General features: G+C 30.3%; 1 protein-coding gene across 1 annotated transcript in view; it reads right to left on the minus strand.

The window, feature by feature from the left end:
• Nucleotides 1–12,391, minus strand: part of LOC138706601 (potassium channel subfamily K member 18) — a 224,060-nt gene extending 211,669 nt beyond the window's left edge. Inside the window, exon 1 of the mRNA XM_069836115.1 lies at nt 11,835–12,391. Coding sequence (XP_069692216.1) covers nt 11,835–12,252 — 418 coding nt within the window. The 5' untranslated portion in view covers nt 12,253–12,391. The remainder of the gene's footprint in view (nt 1–11,834) is intronic.
• Nucleotides 12,392–20,675: the final 8,284 nt, after the last annotated feature.

Below are 20,675 nucleotides of genomic sequence, written 5' to 3' on the forward strand. Positions count from 1 at the left end.
ACTTTTTTTTTCTTCTCTACGTATGAACAATCCATATCTGAACTTTGGCTCACTATTTTCGTACATCCTGTATATTGATGTTATTGAATGTCATAGAACTAGAACTTTACTCACGACTTTCAGCCAATATTATTTTACCTATTCTAGTTCTCGTTTCACTTCACTGTTTGGTTTCATATTCCACAATGTTTCTTGTTTCGGGTCAGAGTTCCGAATCAAATGTGCGTGCAATTACATGAACATATTTAGTATATTATGTAAGCATTAGCCACATCTTATAATAGCTGTTAACAAAATTTTGCTTATTAATGTACTTTATATTCTTAATAAATTATAAGTCATATATTACAATGTTTTTTTTTTCTTTTCCTGTACACTCAGTCCATCAAGTCTAGTACTCAATATGGAGGAAACGTTGAAGGAAAATCAATAGCTACCACCCATACTTTCACACAACACATCTTTACTGTAGGCTATTTTATGTACAAGACGTGACTGCATTTACGTGATCTAATCATGAGTTGTTTCCAGGATATCTTTCTTATTATTCAATATCATACCAATTTTATTTTAATTACCATTGCCGTGTAAGGAAGTGCTTGGCAGTGACAGTAGCAATGCATATTCATCGACACATAGCAAGGACGTTTTACCTACCAGAGTGAGGAATGTATTAATACTACATAATGCCAATTTTATTTCCAAAGGTAAAAAAAAAAGGCGAGTAACGTTAATGCAGATGAAATTTACTTCATAATTCGATTCTTTATGAAGCCAATTTCAAAACATTGCTCATACTTACAATTTACTTACAAATGGCTTTTAAGGAACTCGGAGGTTCACTGCCGCCCTCACATAAGCCCGCTATCGGTCCCTATCCTGAGCAAGATTAATCCACTCTCTATTATCATATCCCACCTCCCTGAAATGTTTGCCTAACTAAATTTTGGTACTCTTGAAAACAAATGTACAATAGTGGCAAAAAAAAAAAAAAAAAACCGAACCGACCCTTGTAGCTGATACAAAAGAATCCTGTGCTGTCTATTGTGTCAAACTGTGGTAATTTCAATATGGATAGTGAAGCCAGAGGTGTGTACTGCTATTTAATGTAAAAATACGCAGTTATCTTTGCCGAATAGAGGTAGAAATGTAATATTGATGCCAGACGAAAATAAAACTCTCAAAGTTTTTTCGTCTGTAAGTTTGAGGCACTGAAGGAAACAAAAAACGGTAAGAATCGAACAAATGCAATAAATTTCATTGTTACAATTACGCAGTTTCTTTCTGGATATGGGAAATTTGTAACTTACTTCGACAGATTCAACATTCCAGCAGACATCGACTCTACATGCTCCTGCCGCGAAGACCTTCACAGTGTGAAACACCTTCTATTTGACTGTCCTATTATTGAAGCAAAGAGATTTCAAATAAAGACATCTTCTGGACTGCGACACCGAATACAAGACTCCACTATGTGAAGTGATCAAAATACCCTGTTGCTACAGACAATTTATAGACTTGCTAAACTTTATATTTAAAAGACTCTAGATACATATTTCACCATTATCTGTGTAAAAATAAGTAGTATATATAAGTAATATACCGCATAACAAAAACTAAAACTCTAGCATACCGCTTGGTGAATAAGGGTTCTTTTCCGCGGATATTTAATAATAATAATAATAATAATAATAATAATAATAATAATAATAATAATAATAATAATAATAATAATACAATTAATTTTGTGCGAGATCGTGCTTATTTGCTTGTTTTCCGCACAGAACCAATACGCGGTAAGTGTGAAATACCACATTCAGTATTCCTAACGTAACACACATAACAATTTCCCTCTTCTTACCGCTTAAGCGCGACATTCATTTTACTGCTTTAGACTTTTAACATATTATTTTTAGAGACGTTGAACGTAGTAATAATTATAAATTGCAAACTTACCACTGCAATTTCACCTAAATTGCAATGTTAATTATTGTTTTAAATATTTGCAAAAATTAAGTAAAGTCTACTACTCCACGAAACTTATTGCATTCCTGATACAAGTAACATTAAGGAAGCCGGGAAAAAATCAACAAGATTCCAGATGCGGATGTTATTACTGCAATATGTTATATAAATAATATTGATAAAATATTAAAATGAAAAATAAATCATTACATAACCTTACCGTTTGTTTTAAGTTCGCATTTATAGACTGGGGGAAAAAAAACAGACTTATATCACGGCCTGCTGGAGTATAGTAAACACAGAAAGCATTTTATAGCAACAATGTTGAAGAAAGATATTTTCCTTTTCCGAAGTTGCCGTCATTAAACAGTAACCAAGATGGAGATTCCATTGCAACTAATTAGAAATTCGTCTTTCAGATATGTAATAAACGATTTTCGCACAAAATAATGTACGATATACGAGCGGTATGTTTGTTTTCATGTTCTCGGAAATTAAAAAAGTTCAACTACGTTTCGCTTTTTCAATCTTTTCCTCGACCATGAAAACGTCAACATACCGCTCTTGTAACGTATATTACTAATACAAGATGGATGTGTTTTGTGACTAGCAAAATTTGAGTCTGTGACTCTGAAATCAGCTGCAAGGGTCGGTACGGTTCTTTTTTGCCACTACTGTACTTAGAAATGATGATATTATCTATATTACAGCAAGTTCCATTAGTATAGTATAACCACAATCTAACAATCACGATTCCCATTGAATTAGTTGTTATTACTTAAAATAGTTATATCGACAGGAGTTCAAAATTTTTATAGATTATAGCTATATTTCGCCACAATGTCTTCAATTTTTAGTATTCGCTCCATTTCAGACATCCAAAAATATTTGAAATGCAGAGGAAAACAGAGGGATATAGGCCTGCGACTATGTAAGGGATGGAATCGATACGACAAATGTTCATAGCAGTCGTGAAATTGTCCAAGAATTATTACGAGGAAACACGCAGTTAGACAATTTGGTTATTTTATAAGCTTCATTTATCTCCTTTAGAAAATGCGTCATGTGGGACAATAAAATAATGCTTATGTAGAACGAACTCGTAGGGTAAAGTAATAGTATGTTCTCTAAAGAGATAGAAATGAGGAAAATGAATCTATTATTCATTTTGATAATGTGCTGTACTTCAATTTTCGTTGATTCATTTTTGACATTTAAGAGATATTTAAGTAAGAGTCTTGCATAAACCAATGTAGAATGTAAAAAATTCAGGTATTAGAGTTTCCACTGTGATTCAAGTTACTAGAAAATAGTAAATGAAAAAATAACTTTTTGCTTCATAAGTAACACTATATTAAGTTAGAATTTATAAAACAGTTATATTACCAGTTGTTCTATATGGTCCTGAAGCTTGGACTCTCACTTTGAGAGAGGAACAGAGATTAAGGGTGTTTGAGAATAAGGTTCTTAGAAAAATATTTGGGGCTAAGAGGGATGAAGTTACAGGAGAATGGAGAAAGTTACACAACGCAGAGCTGCACGCATTGTATTCTTCAGCTGACATAATTAGAAACATTAAATCCAGACGCTTGAGATGGGCAGGGCATGTGGAACGTATGGGCGAATCCAGAAATGCATATATAGTGTTGGTTGGGAGGCCGAGACGTAGATGGGAAGATAATATTAAAATGGATTTGAGGGAGGTGGGATATGATGATAGAGACTGGATTAATTTTGCTCAGGATAGGGATCAATGGCGGGCTTATGTGAGGGCGGCAATGAACCTCCGGGTTCCTTAAATGCCAGTAAGTAAGTAAGTATCACTATATTAGCATTTATGATTAACATATTTGATGTGAATGTTATTAAAATTTATGTAGGGGAGAAGTGGGTACAGTAAGTCAGGGAGAACAGTGAGACATTTTTTTATTAGATGGTAAATTTTAATGTTGAGATGTTGGTAACAGTGGAGTTGTATGTTGCATGAGTAAAGTAACAGTATTTTCGTACTCGATTTGATTCTAGTTTTAAAGGTGAGTGATGAAAAAATAATTCGTAATTTTTCACTCTAGAAGTAAAATGTTGGTTTGTGTTTAATGAAGGTTATATTGGATACACAAAGGAAATAGAAATACGAATGTTTTGTTACCTAATACTATGGTATTTGGCGTTATGTTTGGTAAAGTTTCGTCTTTCTTGTTTTAATTTTGAAGTGATGGCGTCATTTTTAAACGAACTATGCGTAAAGGGAACAGCGAGACATGCCATTGAAGGGTACACTGAGACGTCTCACTGTTCCCATGTACCAATAATTTGCAAAAACAAACTGTAATTATATTACATTTACCAGTAACTGACATTAAAATTGAACATAATAGTAACCAATTTAGGAACTATAGCTTACAATAATGGACACATTACGTTTTAATGGTTTCAAAAATAAAAAAAAAATATATTCACAAAATTTAAGAAAATGTTAAAAAATAATAAAGAATTAAATTAAATTCTTATAATTATAAGCTTTGTTGTAGCCAAAAATTCATTTCATTTTTTCGCAAAAGTTTGAATTGTCATGGAAAATTCACTTTTCCAAATGTTCCAGATGTATCAATGGTTTCGAAGTCAGTCATCAAAATGATTCTAAATAAGTCTACAGAACATGTCAATATAAAGAGACAGCAAGCTTTTCTTTCTTTTGAAATAAATGTAAATCATTTCAATGTCCGTTAATAGACACTGGTGTCTCACTGTACCCTCCTGAATGGAAACAGTGAGACATTTGCATTTTTTTGACAAACACGTATTGTATATTATGTCCTTTATCTATTAACATTTTTGTTTATGTATTATCATACTCTATGTTTTAATGTCTATTTCTATTGCACTTGATTTTAAAAATACTTGAGTTATCACTTGCATACATGTCTTAATATTTTGTGTCTCACTGTGCCCACTACTCCCCTACTCCAACGCACAGAAACTTCAGGCATTTACATTTCACTTAAGTACAAATTTTCTCAAGGTCTCGTGGAAAAGAAGAAAGCCTGTAGTTGTATGTTTCCTCAGATCAACAGACGAAGTAATTTCGTCTTACGAAATGGCAGTTTTAATTGTTCGCTTTTAAAGTAAATAAACAGATATATGTACACATATGTAAGTAAATGTATAAAAAAAATGGCAATCAATTTTCTCTCTGACAAGCAAACATTCTCATAGGGGCAGATAAAAAAATTATTTTTTTTTCCACCATGTTAATAACGTCAAAAAAATTGGTTATAGAAATTTTGGTAACTAGAGCGCAATTACGAGGGCCGTAAAAATAAGTTTCCCTGGGGCTGTTTACAGAAAGAAAACACAATTTCAAGGAAATATTTATTGGAACAGATACAGCAATTTTTTAGCTGTTTTTCAACATAGTCCCTACTGGAACTGAGACATTTGTCATACTATGGGATCAACGTTTGTATCCCTGTGTCGCAGAAGTCTGCCGCCTGGGAGGAAAGCCGTCTGCACCTCTCTGTCGATTCCATAGTATGACAAATCTCTCAATTCCAATGGAGAATATTTTGAAAAAATAGCTCAGCTATTTCTGTATCTGTTCCAATAAATTTTTCCAATTAAATAATGTTTTCTTTCTGTAACGGTCCAAAGGAAACTTATTTTTACGGCCCTCGTAATTGCGTTCGAGTGGAAAAAATTTGTACAAGCACTTGTTTTAACGTTATTAAAATGGTGGAAGAAAAAAATTGACTTTTTTTTAATCTGCTCCTATGAGAATGTTTGCTTATGAGTTAACAGTGACAAAACAGAATTTCAATTAGCCTCTGGAAAGTCGGGAATAGGAATCGCGATCCTGAATATTATGATTGACATTTCATACTGCCTTTCGAACACTGAATTAATTATTTGAAATACTTGAATATTGTTTCAGTGATTGTAACGAATACAGATGACAGATATAACATTTAAATAAAGTCAAGCAGCAAATTTTAATTTCTACTATGTTTAACAACTCCACAATAACGTAATTGTGTTCCAAAATGTTCAATAGTTACAGAAATTTACACAGTGTCTGCAAGAGCAACTTAGATTAATGCTTAGTGTCACATTTGTGCTGTATTCGATAGGTATTGATAATTAGTCTCTCTCAGAGAGGAAGCAATTCATTTCATTCAACATAGTGTAGGCTAACTGTAAAGAACTTTATTTGGGTCTCATTAAAATATTCATTGTTCACTGACAATTTATTTCTATATGATATGAGAAACCATACGGACTAATCGTCAAATGTTGGTAGTCACGGTGATGAATTGCTATGCAAAGAATGATTTGAATGCTTGCATTTCATTTGGATTCGTGTAGACCACAGAGCTGCAAAATAGCGCTTACAACCGGTTGAGATTCGACCTGTTAGAGAACATCCGTCAAGGTCGGGCAACCGTCCGAATATTAGATTTTCAACCGGTTACCCCATATGTTTTGCAGGTAGGCAGAACACCAGGCGCACTACACCATACATGAAAACGATATTTTGTGAGTACACAAACGGAGTAACAATTGAAGGAAATTTACTTTGTCTTATTAAAAAATATGTTTGCTTGATATAGATCTACAAATTATCTTCATATCTAATACATAAATGAACAAATGGACATTTTTAACAACAAAGGAAATAAGTATAATGCAGAATATGAAATTTGATGACTGACGAAATGCAAGAATAAAATAAATTACAATTACTTACTAAAGACAAGAGCAAATAAGTACATAGGCCTACATTCTAGTGTAATATTTACATTTTAAACTCAAAATGCATACCTCTGGAACAGTAGTTATTAATATATAATGCCTCTTAATTACTCTAAAGAGCTGCATTATTATTTCATTAATAAATCATTTTTTAAGAAGGTAGAATGTTATTAACAAAAAGAAAAGTACTCTGAAACTCAAATGCTTGTACTTTCACGAAGCATGTTGTTGCCCTTGAAGGCACCCAACTGTAATACCTAGACTGGATGAATCAATGAATCTATGACTGAATCAACTAATGAATCAATGAATTAATCAATCAATCAATCAATTAGTGAATGAATGAATCAATCGATCTATACATGAATGAATCAATGTACGAATGAATCAATGAGTCGATGGATGGATGAATGGATGATGGATGAATCGATGGACGATTGATTGATTGATTTAATGTAGAGGAAGAATTATAAATTAAATGGTAGGCCTGCACGATTATAAACACGTCCTTGCAAAGACTCTTGTAACTTCTGCATGGTACAATGTGGTATGTCTTTGCCGTCCACCCACAAGGAATGAGAAACAACTCGAATATTCGATAAACCGACCCTGAGACACTCCGCGAGATGGGAGAGCTTTGCATATTGACTATATCGCCAGGGGTTCAATACAATATATAATTTCTATTTTTCGTAAACGGTTTTGCACGACTCTAGTGTAGACCAATATGTTTTATACTAGAAATCATAAGTGTGATTTTGTGTTGTCTGTCAGTAGTTTCATATGAAAGCTATAGTTATCCTTATTACATGCCATAAACATAGAGGTCCACAGTGTGTCGGAGAGTCAAAGTTCCCACCTTTACAGATCATCGACATTAGTAGCCGTTAGCCCCACGTGTTTGCTTCCTATATCCCAAAGGATAACTACATGCTATTCATTTATGTTAGCAGCTGAGTCGATTCGAGGGCCATACTGTGATCTATCATTTTTAAAAGAAGACAATTTGAAATTCACCTAAGCCATTTTTTAACAAGGTAGGTAGTAGTTTGATTAAATTTGATACATAATTCCATTTACATTATTATTATTATTACTATTATTATTAAGTTATTATTATTGTTATTATTATTAAGTTATTATTGCTATTGTTGTTATTATTATTAAGTTATTATTGCTATTGTTATTATTATTATTATTATTATTATTATTATTATTATTATTATTATTATTATTATTATCGTAATTCAAAACGGCGTCATTGGTAAATTCCGAATTTATAGTAAATAGTTATAGTCGGCAAGCCGCTTTTGCGCTGCCTCATTGGTCCAGATGAAAAACGTCAGAAAGGTTCGCCAACACCATATTATTATTACTCGTACTTATCGTAAAGTCGAAGTTTGCCACATCTTAATTAATATTTATTTCTGTTCAACAAAATGAGTGCAATGGAATATGTACTGTTATCTATCCACCGTGTTTTAAACTAAAATAATGGTAGTGATATGAACTCATTCAACTATCACTGAACAAGTTACTTGCCCAATAAATTGAAAAAAAAAAAAAATAAAACTGAGATAAATGTCTTATTCTTTTGAATGTATGTTTTTGTTTTTCTTCTCAGGCCTATCTTGAATATGAATATTGAAGGTCACATATTTTAAAAATAATAGTCCTCCTTAAATGCCCGTTTCAATTACAAATAATTTTAACCTAATGCGCTATTATTGAAAACTAATATTTCTAACCAAAGGTTTAGGCCTATTTCCTTTTTAAGTAGGCCTACCTGCCTAAAATAAAAGAAATCGAGTGTTCAAAAAATAACATGTAAGAAGAATATTGATGACTATACACGATTTCAAAATATAAATAACAACTAATTATTACAAAATACGAAAACAATATGATAATCAGAGAGTTGTGATGTAATTGTAAATTACAGTAATATATAATTATATTGATAAAGGACATGTATTACAGGATATATAACCTTGAAACTTTCTTGGACTGAAACTACGCAAAGTTTTGTTAACATATTTACCACACATTTCATGTGATGAAAAGGCGGGAACCAAGAGGCCAAAACAATCTATACTAATAATAAATCTGTAGCCAAAATTTTTCTGGTAATTTTCGATTTTCCAAAAATAATTGGTGTTAAAATGTATAATTAACCATCCTGAAACCGAAAATCGCTTTTTTGAAATTTTTGTCTGTCTGTCTGGATGTTTGTTACCTTTTCACGCGATAATGGCTGAACCGATTTATATGAAAATTGGAATATAAATTACGTTCGTTGTAACTTAGATTTTAGGCTATATGGCATTCAGAATACTTTATTTAAAAGGGAGGTTATAAGGGGGCTTGAATTAAATAAATCGAAATATCTCCCTTATTATTAATTTTTGTGAAAAATGTTGCATAACAAAAGTTTCTTCAAAAATGATTTCCGATACGTTTCATTCCAAGCAAAATTTTGATGGAACCAAATTGCACCAAAAACGGATGTTCTCTGAACCAAATGTTCATATTTTAATTATTTGCATGTAATAACAATTAATAAATATGTTAAAGGAATTATCATTGCACTGAATTAGTGGTCTGTGGACCAAAATTATCGCATTTTAATTATTTAAATACAATTTAAATTAAGTGACATATTAAACGATTTATCCTTCTATCAAACACGAATTTTCCCTTGACCAGATGTCCTATTTTAATTATGTAATTACTTTATATTTATTTCTAACAAGTGCAGCGGAGCGCACGGGTACGGCTAGTGTTAATAAAATAGCACCTAAGTTAATATCGGAGTGCGAATACAAGAGTACAATATATTTATTTCCCAATAATATAAATGTTACGTATTTGAATGATATATGAGGGTATGAAGGCTCGTGGGACTCAAGTTTAAACACATTCTTCCGCGTAATATTTTAGCGAATATTTCTTCATTAACGGAAATCAGGAATTTTGTTCCTTTTTACTTTGTATCTTACATATCCTGTTTATCTTCTATAAATGTGATTTCTCATTTTAATGTGATAATACTATTATAAAAATCCGTGAGCCTATATTCTCTTCCTTGACCTTACTAAGTTTGAAGGTCAATCTGAAAGATAATTATTAAGGGGACCAGAGAGAATGAAGTGGCTTCCATTAAAAAAAAAAAACTCTTTTTAGTGATTTATGTACAATGATACTGTAAAATTAATATTCCAAAATATCAGCGTCAAACTCTTCCGTCAAGTATCCTTTTTCATAGTTCTGTAACTGTTTGAAAGTTACACTTCGGCAACATCTTTTTTTTTTGGCATATTTTTTTCCTTTCGGCATTTTTCAAGCTTTGGGTACACTCAGTGTGAAACCTATTCCAGATACAAACTTATGTTTTTACCACATTTTGCCATTTTAGTGCCTTTGCATTAAATGTAAAATTATGAGAATTGGAAAAAAAAAATCGGGCAGAAAAAATATCAATTATAAAAAATGATGCCAAATTTTGGACATTAAGGGAAAAAATCAAAGGGAAAATATCACGAGAGTAAACCCAACTTAACGTGAACGACCACAAATATTATCAGAAAATGCAGACTCTAAATTTCTCAAATTTATAAAGAAATGAACTCACAATTGGACAAACATTACAGGGTACCACAACAAGACTTATTAGAACTTAAATATCTGATAAAAGTATCAAAAATATTATTTATAACATATTTCAAACCACTTTTATCAGAGTATGAAAAAAAAACAACAAAAAATCTGCAGTTACATCATTTGATAACCACAAAATTGTTATGGTCTCTCTGACATCTTTAATATTTTTCCTGCATGTAATAAACACTTATGTCTGAAAAGTAGACTACTCTCGGACATGTAGAGTTGTTTATTTTAATACAATTAATTTTTTATTTGTCCTATATCAAATATATTAAAATTTACATAATGTTTTGTGATCTAATTTTTCTATTTTCAAAGAAATGGGCATTATTGTAGTCTACCTTTTGCATAAATGCATGTTAAATCAGTGTATAAAATTTCAGAGTTCTATCTCTAATGGTTGTGGAGTTATGAAATAATACATGAAGAGTTCGCGGGAAAAACAATGAATGTCACAGTTTTCTTAAGGTTGATGTCATTATCTAATTCAATGGATCACTACGAAATTTAATGTTGTTCTTATGAAAAATGGTAAAAGGAGAATTATCACCACGAATACAGTAATCCTTTCCTTTATTTTCTATAGAAACAGCACTACATCTTGCAGTTATAGACTCAATTAGATCATTATCTAATCCTTAACAGAAATGTGACATTCATCGTTTTTCCCGCGAACTCTTCACATGTGAAAATTTTCAAATTTCGGAAAATTTAACTTAAAGTAAAAGTGAATTCTTAAAAATATAATTAGTAACTTTTTTATACTTTTAACAGATATTAAAATTCTAATAAATCTTGTTGTGGTACCCTGTAATTTTTGTCCAATTGTGAGTTCATTTCCTTATAAAATTTTAGAAATTTAGAGTCTGCATTTTCTGATAATAATTGAAGGGTTGATAGGAAAAACAACCCATGTCAAAAAAACACTTTTTTTCAGGGGAGCGGAAAACATTATATCTCGTTATGTAAAAAGGATAGGAAACTTAAAGCATAAGTATAAATACCCCAATACTTTATAAATATATTGCTTGTATTTTAAGCATACACAGACGCCACATGATTTTAGCTTTCCATTAGTACTAATATCTCATTTTCGGCTAAAACTGACATGGGTTGTTTTTCCTATCAACCCTTCAATTATGGTCGTTCACGTACATAATACCCTCAAACGTTTTAATGAACAGAGAAAGCATTGAACAACAACCTGTAAAAGTTTCTTCAATTGTTTAGGGGTTGAGTGTACCGAAACATTGACAAATTTAACATTGTCAAGCTAGGAGGTACCCGGTCTCCTTAAGTGCCGAGATATAAAGTTGAAAAGGTAAACAAGAGAATTATCATCAGTAGCGAAAAAAGGCGTTTTAACAAGGAAGCTCGATTCATAGGGTTGTAATGTGAAGAGCTTCCGATGACGTCATAAACATGTGCGCAACTTGGTGAAAGTGAAACATGCGTACCTATAAGACTGTACGACAGGACGACCAGGAACAGGAAGATGTGCGTGAACCAGTTGCGTGACCACGCTCGTACCTTGGCGTACAACCAGAAGGCCACCTTTTCTCCCACGCTCAGGCCAGATTTTGCCGTGTTCATCGTGAAGTCTTTGAAACCCTCGAACTGCTTAAACATGAACTCCGATGCCTTGTTTGGATACACTTGTAACATGCCCAGAGGGTGGTTGCCTGCCATCGCTATCGGGATCCCCCCGGCCGGGGTCATGGGGATAGACACCATGGTAGGGGTGTGCACGGGGGAATTTGGGGCGCCTCCAGAAATCCTTAGGATGGGGAGGGTCAGTCGTGGACGTATGCGTTGTTCACCACGCCCCAGAAACCCCCTGTCTGCATTGAGACCGGCGTCGGTTGGCGACGACATCGTCCCGGTCGTTTGAGACGCACACGCAGGACCTGTGACGTCAGGATGCGGGGCTCATGCGTGTCCTGGCGTGGCCATCAGGGTCATGGCGAGGCGAGGGCATGTAGAGGGTGAGGTTAAGTCACAATTCACTGGCCGATTTATTATTCATAAACACCGAATGCGTGCACAGTGGGATTATGGGCAGGGGAAGGGGACGTCCCTAGTTAACACTCGCAGACATCAGATGTTGTTGGTATAAGAGCACTGGAAGTTGAACGACCCTGGAACCAGCCAGAATTTCTACCGCAGTGGAGTAACTTGCTGCTGGATCGATAGCGAATTCCCGCGTCTGAAAGAAGCACAGATCCTAACCACGGCCACACGCACTCTTGACTTTCGAACTCACTGCGGTTTTCACAACTTGAGTCACTCGCCGGGGCGATATCTACGCTCGCACCAGGTTTGAAGCTTGATCCTTCATTCAGACACGAGTGTGCCGGTTGTATGTGATACGGATTCTACTCGAGCCGGGAAAAACATGTGAAAACGGAGCGAGACACGAACTGCCACGATCAGAGCCGATGCCAAACGAATCCGCGACTCATCTGTGAAGTTTAAAAATATTACGTTTAGGTAATGTATTTAATAGAGGGACGTGGAAACACCACGGTGTCATCACACGTGAAGTGGTCGCTTTGAATATTTACTAAAATAAAACTATTTGGCTCCACTTCTAACCTACTTTTCATCTAAATGATTCATAATTCCTAAAATCCCTCATTTAAGTTTCATGCCGTGTCTTTACATCTTTCATGTCAAGATGACTATACAGAACGTCTTTTTATGTTTTTTTATTAGTACACAAAATCTAAGAAAGTGAAATTTATTCCAATGAATAAGTGGAAAATTACTTGCGAAAGTATGGAACTACCATATTAATTACCTTTGTAATAAATTACGTAAAACAGTATATTATTTTGTTTTATTGAGGAATTACTTGCCAATAAGTTTATTACGTACAATATATTTAACTTTATTTCAATCGGTAATTATGTATGGAATTGTAGGATGAGGTAGCTCATTTAAACCCAATTTTAATCCACTTTATTTATTACAGAAGAAAATAATTAAAATATGTCTTCTTAAACCTATTGATTTTCCATCTCAAAATTTGTTTCTAGACTTTAATGTACTTAACGTAAGACAAATTTATTATATTGTATTAATAAAATTCATACATAAAAATCGAAATAATTTTGAATTGTATTCTCATAATTATGAAAGTAAAGGTATGAATTCTTTAAGATTGTTTGAACCAAAATGCAACACTGTTACAGTATTTAATCATAGTAGTAATTTAGGCCCAAGAATATTTAAATATCCTCATCTTGTCAATTCTAATAGTTCTAGTATTAAATTTAAAAAGTTGTGTATGGATTTTATAAAAACTGAAAAATTGTAAATTTAAATTTATATACTATAATTGCATAGTAGACATAAGACAAATTGTATTGTATAATTGTTAATTTCAATTCAGGAATCCGCCCCTGAGCACGAGTTCTACTCTTTCAGGGGCGAGCTAAAGTTTTTCTGTATATATCATATTTTATGTTAAAATTATTAGCAAAATAATACATAAATAAATAAATGAATAAATAAATAAATAAATAAATAAATAAATAAATAAATAAATAAATAAATAAATAAATAAATAAATAAATAAATAAATAAATAAATAAATAAATAAATAAATAAATAAATAAATAAGGACTCCATAGTAGAAATCAGAAACAGTTTATTTGTAGTACCGGGTATCCAATCGTATATTAATTAAAACTATGTCGATAAAACAGAAACGAAAAAACTCTGACAATTTCATAAATAGCATGTGTTGAGAAATTATTTAAAATATAAAATTATAAATACCGAAATTTTTTTAATTTTTGAACTTCATTTTATGTCGATTAAAGTCAGAACACTCAAAATTACATAAAGAGTTTAATAATTTATAGAAAATATTGTAGTATATCTTCGCAATGGAATGAAAGCATCCTACGCACACAACACAGATGGATAGAATAAACAATTAATCATGCAACGAATAATGCATTAGCCATGGGCCAAAATGTTTTAATAGTCTTCATATTGCTACATAATAAGCTCGAAATAACTGTTCCAAATGCTTTTAAGTTTTAAACAATTTTATTTTGCCTACTTTGAACACGTATTGACTGATTTTAGAAATAACTATTCCTGTGTGTGTGTGTGTGTGTGTGTGTGTGTGTGCGTGTGTGTGCGTATGTGTGTTTGTGTTTGTTTCATGATAGTTCCTTGTGGTTACAATAAATTAAAGAGTATGCGTAATTATCTTTCTTCTGCGATAGTGAGTAAAGTTGCATTTTACCCACTGTTATCACTGCGTAAAATAAGCCTTCAAAATACTAGTGCGTAAAAAAGTAAGTTACCACTTCACGTACCTACTGCTATTCATTTTATGCCCTGCCAAGGTAAATGCAATATTCAATGTACAAACTCCATTCAATAAGAAATTAACGCACTATCTCGATATTTCATGACGTAAATATTACGCGTAACACAAATAGGTAACAAATATTTTTACATTTTAGCTCCTATTATTCTGAAGTTACATCTGTAATATTCATTGGAACAAGTTACAGCATAAAAATTTTCCTAACCGCTTTGTTGAGTATATAGCCTGTTTAGACGGTCCTGAAGTCGTGATCATGAATAAAACAGGCTGTAATTCTATGAATACGGTATGTATGTATGTATGTATGTATGTATGTATGTATGTATGTATGTATGTATGTATGTATGTATGTATGTATGTATGTATGTATGTATGTATGTATGTATGTATGTATGTATGTGTGTATGTGTGTGCATGTATGTATGTATGTATGTATGTATGTATGTATGTATGTATGTATGTATGTATGTATGAATGTATGTATGTATATGTGTATGTGTGTATGTATGTAAGTATGTATGCGTGTATGTATGTGTGTGCATGTATGTAAGTATGTATGTATGTATATATTGTATTGTATGTATGTATATGCATAGTATGTTGACCTATGTGTATCGATTATAACAAATGAATTCAATTAATTCTAAAAGTCATAAACATTTTAGTGGTAGTAAATGGAATAAACGAAGTACACTATATGTAAAAATAATCCCTCTTAATTTAAATTTTGTCTTCCATTTATTATTTTTGTAATTATTGTTTATTACATAAGTGAGAAAAAAACTTTTTTCTTCCCCAGCATTATAAACAGTCTTTACTGTTCGTGAAAATCAGCATAATATGCCTCATTATTGTACTAGAGCCGCAAAATATGACCATGCCAACTAAAACGTCATGACTTCTATTATGACGGCATACAGTGTGCCGTAAAGTTAACATAATGAAGCGATTTGCCATGCTATAATATTTAATACATCATTGTCATAGCAACGTCTTTCTTCATAAACCACGATATCAAACTACCTATCATTACAAATACAATGTTACTTCTGTATTAATAGTTATTTTATAATGCTGTCGTACAAAAATAACGTATGAAACACGATTATAATGTTATACAGTTATTGCAGTCGTCAAAATTATAAAACTTGCTTCGTTCGTTTCGTAAAAATTAACTCATGACATAAAATATAACATTATAAACGTGTTTCATAATATACGATGAAGAGTGTCTGGGACACAAGGCGTAAATGTCGACTGTGATAACTTTCTAGAGTGAATTAAATCCAGTTACGCACGTAAGAGAATTATTTATCGAACATATCGTAACAAATCGTTATTATATATAAATATTATAATGATTTAATATTTAATACAGTATTTACAAAGTATAAAGTTTTATTTTGTCTTCGTGTTACTATTATTAAAGAACAAGAGGATAAAGTAACACCTCGGGTGCTTAAAATAACAAAAAAAAATAAATAAATAAAATAAATAAATAAATAAATAATGATCAATTAGTGATTAAGTAAATAAATAAATAAATAGGTAAATAAATAAATAAATAAATAAATATATAACAATTTAATTAATAAGTAAATAAATAAATAATTAATAACTAAATAAATAAGTAAATAAATAATTAATTAATAAGTAAATAAATAAATAGGTAAATAAATAAATAAGTAAATAAATATATAAGTAAATAAGTTAAATAAGTAAATAAATAAATAAATAAGTAATAAATTAATAAATAAAGAAGTAAATTAAATAAATAAGTAAATTAATTACATAAGTAAATTAATTAAATAAGTAAATAAATAAATAAGTAAATACATAAATAAATAATAAGTAAATAAATAAATCAGTAAATTAATTAAATAAGTAAATAAGTAAACAAGTAAATAAGTACAAAAATAAATAAGTAAATAAACAAATAAATAAATACAAAAATACATAAATAAATAAATACATATATAAATAAATAAATAAATAATGATCAATTAGTGAATAAGTAAATAAATAAATAGGTAAATAAATGAATAAATAAATAAGTAATAAATAAATAAATAAATAATAACTAAATAAATAAGTAAATAAATAATTAATTAATAAGTAAATAAATAAATAGGTAAATAAATAAATAAGTAAATAAATAAATAAGTAAATAAGTTAAATAAGTAAATAAATAAATAAGTAAATAAATTAATAAATAAAGAAGTAAATTAAATAAATAAGTAAATTAATGACATAAGTAAATTATTTAAATAAGTAAATAAAGAAAGAAGTAAATAAATAAACAAGTAAATACATAAATAAATTATAAGTAAATAAATAAATCAGTAAATTAATTGAATAAGTAAATAAGTAAGTAAACAAGTAAATAAGTAAGTACATAAGTAAATAAGTAAGTAAACAAATAAATAAATACAAAAATACATAAATAAATAAATACATAATTAAATAAATACATAAATAAATAAATAAATAAATAAATAAATAAATAAATAAAGCAAATAGAAACATACGCTCTTTGATCCTGGCATGAGTAGCATGTATATAAAATTATTTTATATACAAAATATTAAGAAAGCAACAGCCCGTTTTACTAAACATGTATGTTTGTATTAACAAAAAGAAATAATATGAATCGATATATTTTTATTATTTTATATGGAAATAAATTATTAATAACATTAATTATTTCTGTGCAAACTCAATCTGCTGTTACTGTTTTCCGAATGTATACTGTGGCACATTTACATGATAAAAGGGACAATTATTTTCTAATATATCTGCTAGTCAGAGAATAAAATGGAATGTGATTACGTTGGTTTTATTTTTGTTTAATAACGGGAGATATTCTTGTAATATTTTCTTCATATTCTATTTCAGATAATTGATGTTGCTACTTTTAATCTTATTTCCTTTTCATTTTATTTCTCAAGTGTAGAGAGAAATTGTTTCCTTAACATTTACTTGGACAGATTAAAATTCTATTATGTAGGTAGCAAATATATATTACGTCTTGGACTAGTAATCTGGTGTATAAATTAATTATGTAATTTTATTTTACAGTTTCTGTTAACTCAAAGGTAATATTCTTACTGTCTTTTTGCTATCTTCATTGAATTTTATTTACATCTTCTTGTTTACAAATATTATAATTTCGTATTAAGAATAAATTCATATCTTCTTTATTAAAAAGGTACTTGTATTATATTATAACGTTTCTATTATTTCTATTCTTACTTTTAAAATGTTTGTATATATGTCTGTTAAATGTATTTTATATGGAAGAAAGGTGCAGGTATATTTTATAATTGTGTTTGTAATATAACTTTTTTGTATCTTTAATTTAACACATTTCCATGTTACTGTATCAGAATTTACTAAGAATAGTCATATAGCTTCAGCATACCACATTTTAGAGATCAATTCTCAATTAACTATGAAAATGATCATACATTCCTTTCTTAACCGAAAATCCTTATCCGCTTTTATTCTCATTCGAAAATGTTATACAGAAAATATTTACAAGTATAAAATTACAGCTAAAATTTATATTATTATTATTATTATTATTATTATTATTATTATTATTATTATTATTATTATTATTATTATTATTATTCGATTTTCTGTTAACATTAGAATATGAAGAGTCCACTGCAAGAATGATGGATGTCACTTTCTTGTCGAAAATGAACCAAGACTGTCAATGCATAGCTTAAGACATATAGAATGTACATAGAGAGTTATATAGCATTAACACTGATAGTCATTGTCCAGTAATGATCGGAAAATCAAAGTTAAGCTTTGAGCGCTAAGCATTTCAAACTTTCAATTGCTTCTCCTGCAAAATGTATTCCAAATGACATCCATCATTCTTGCAGTGGACTCTTCATATGTATTTCTGTTGTTCGTTTTACTTCATTTTCACGTACGGTAGTTCTATAATCGAAAATGTTTAATACTGTAGTCTCTTTTATTTCTGTATTTCATTTCTTACTGTAAGAATTTAGTAACATAAAACTCCCTTTTAAAAGCCGTAATAATGTAGACAAATTTTAAAGATTTCCGGTTTATAAGAGTTTATTCAATACTATACATTTATTTATTCCTTCTACTTTTTATTATCATTTTGAACAATCAATCGCGTTTCTACATAAAAAAGCTGCATTTCTTCTTAAAACATCCAATAACTTTCAGAAGCAACAAGGATGTATGAAAAAAGTGACACACTATTGGGATCCTTCTTAAATCAACGGAAAACGGGGCCGCCCACGGATTACATGAGGCGTGTGATTGAAAAATAAACTGAGTTACGGGATATAATTTAAAGTCTATTAAACGTATCGCCCAGCATAGCTACACTGCAATAAGTAAATGTCCTATGCTACTGAACAGAAGTTTAAGAATTATTATTATTATTATTATTATTATTATTATTTATTTTTTTTTTCGAATAAATTTTATTCAGCTTCCTCCAAGTGAAGGCTGCCTAGAAGACAAAGCTTACCATAAAATTGTTGTTATAATGAAAAAAAAAAACAACAATGGAGAACAAAAAGAATAAGAAATAGCACAATTAGAAATAATTGGAAAAGACTAAACAAAAAATCATTAATTCCAGAAGAAACATAAAATTTCCTAGTATCTATTAGCTATTGGATGATCACAGTCGTCTATTTAGCACTGGTTGCAAGACCCAACTTAAGTGAGCAGATCGCCATAGCAAAGAGATCAATCTATTATACTGTAACTGTAGAGATGGTTTCTTATTGTCTGAATTATTAGGAAAAATTCTATTAAAGATCTTGGTGTGTTACTGGATTCTAAATTACATTTTCACGATCATGTTCAATATATTTACAATCATTCAATAAGAATGCCTGGTTTAATAAGGTCTATAACTTATTCTTTTTCTACTCCAGAGTCTCTATTAATTCTATACTTTACTTTGGTTCGATCTAAACTTGAATATGCATCTGTAGCCTGGAATTCCATTACTTCAACAGATTCGGTTAAATTGGAAAATATTCAAAGAAAATTTATTTCCTTATGTGCTTTTCGATTTATACCCAAATCCTCTGACTTCAATTATGAGATTACTGGTAAGTATTTTAACTGTTGTAGCCTTTATTCTAGACGTCAAAATCTTGATTATCAATTTTTTTGCAAAGTTATCAAGGGTGATAGTGATTGTGAGTCTATCATAAACAATATCAGACTTCGTATTCCTACAAAGGGTTTAAGATTTGAAAAAAATTTTTACAACAGAAATTCAAAATCACTTTCTCCAGTCTGTAGATGCACAAAATATGCCAATTTGCATGGACACAATTTAGATCCTTTTAAAGTATAGTTTCGTTTTGATTATTAGTATTTACTGTTCTTGTTCTCAATTTTATTTATGTATGTTTTTCTTGATTTAAGATATTATTTATTTATTTTTGCACCTTCGTATCTTCTGTTTGTATATTATGCTGAACTATAATTGGCCTCTGGCTGTTGTTCAGCACACAAATATTAATAATAAATAAATAAATATATTATTATTATTATTATTATTATTATTATTATTATTGTTGTTGTTTCCACTATTGTGTTACTAACTTGAAACTCACATATAACGTATAAAGAACGTAAAATATCAGTGTTCCTTAAACTTCAAATGTTGACAGTTCATGAAGCAGAGTTCATCATTTATGATAATTATATCTTCACAGTAGGCCTAATTTAACGTTCATCGAAATCTTACTAATATTAATGATGAGTGGTTTGTGAATAAATGATCGATTCAAGTTATTATTGTTATGTGACGTTGAACTTACGAACTATTTAACGTCTTTTACAAGCGTATACAGTAGGCTATACAGGGTAAACCATAAGTAAGGTCATTAATTTCAAGGTGTTATTCTTCGAGACTTTTCAAACAAAAAAGTTT

The sequence above is a fragment of the Periplaneta americana genome, chromosome 1 (assembly GCF_040183065.1).
Source record: "Periplaneta americana isolate PAMFEO1 chromosome 1, P.americana_PAMFEO1_priV1, whole genome shotgun sequence".
In the NCBI taxonomy this organism is placed as follows: Eukaryota; Metazoa; Arthropoda; class Insecta; order Blattodea; family Blattidae; genus Periplaneta; species Periplaneta americana.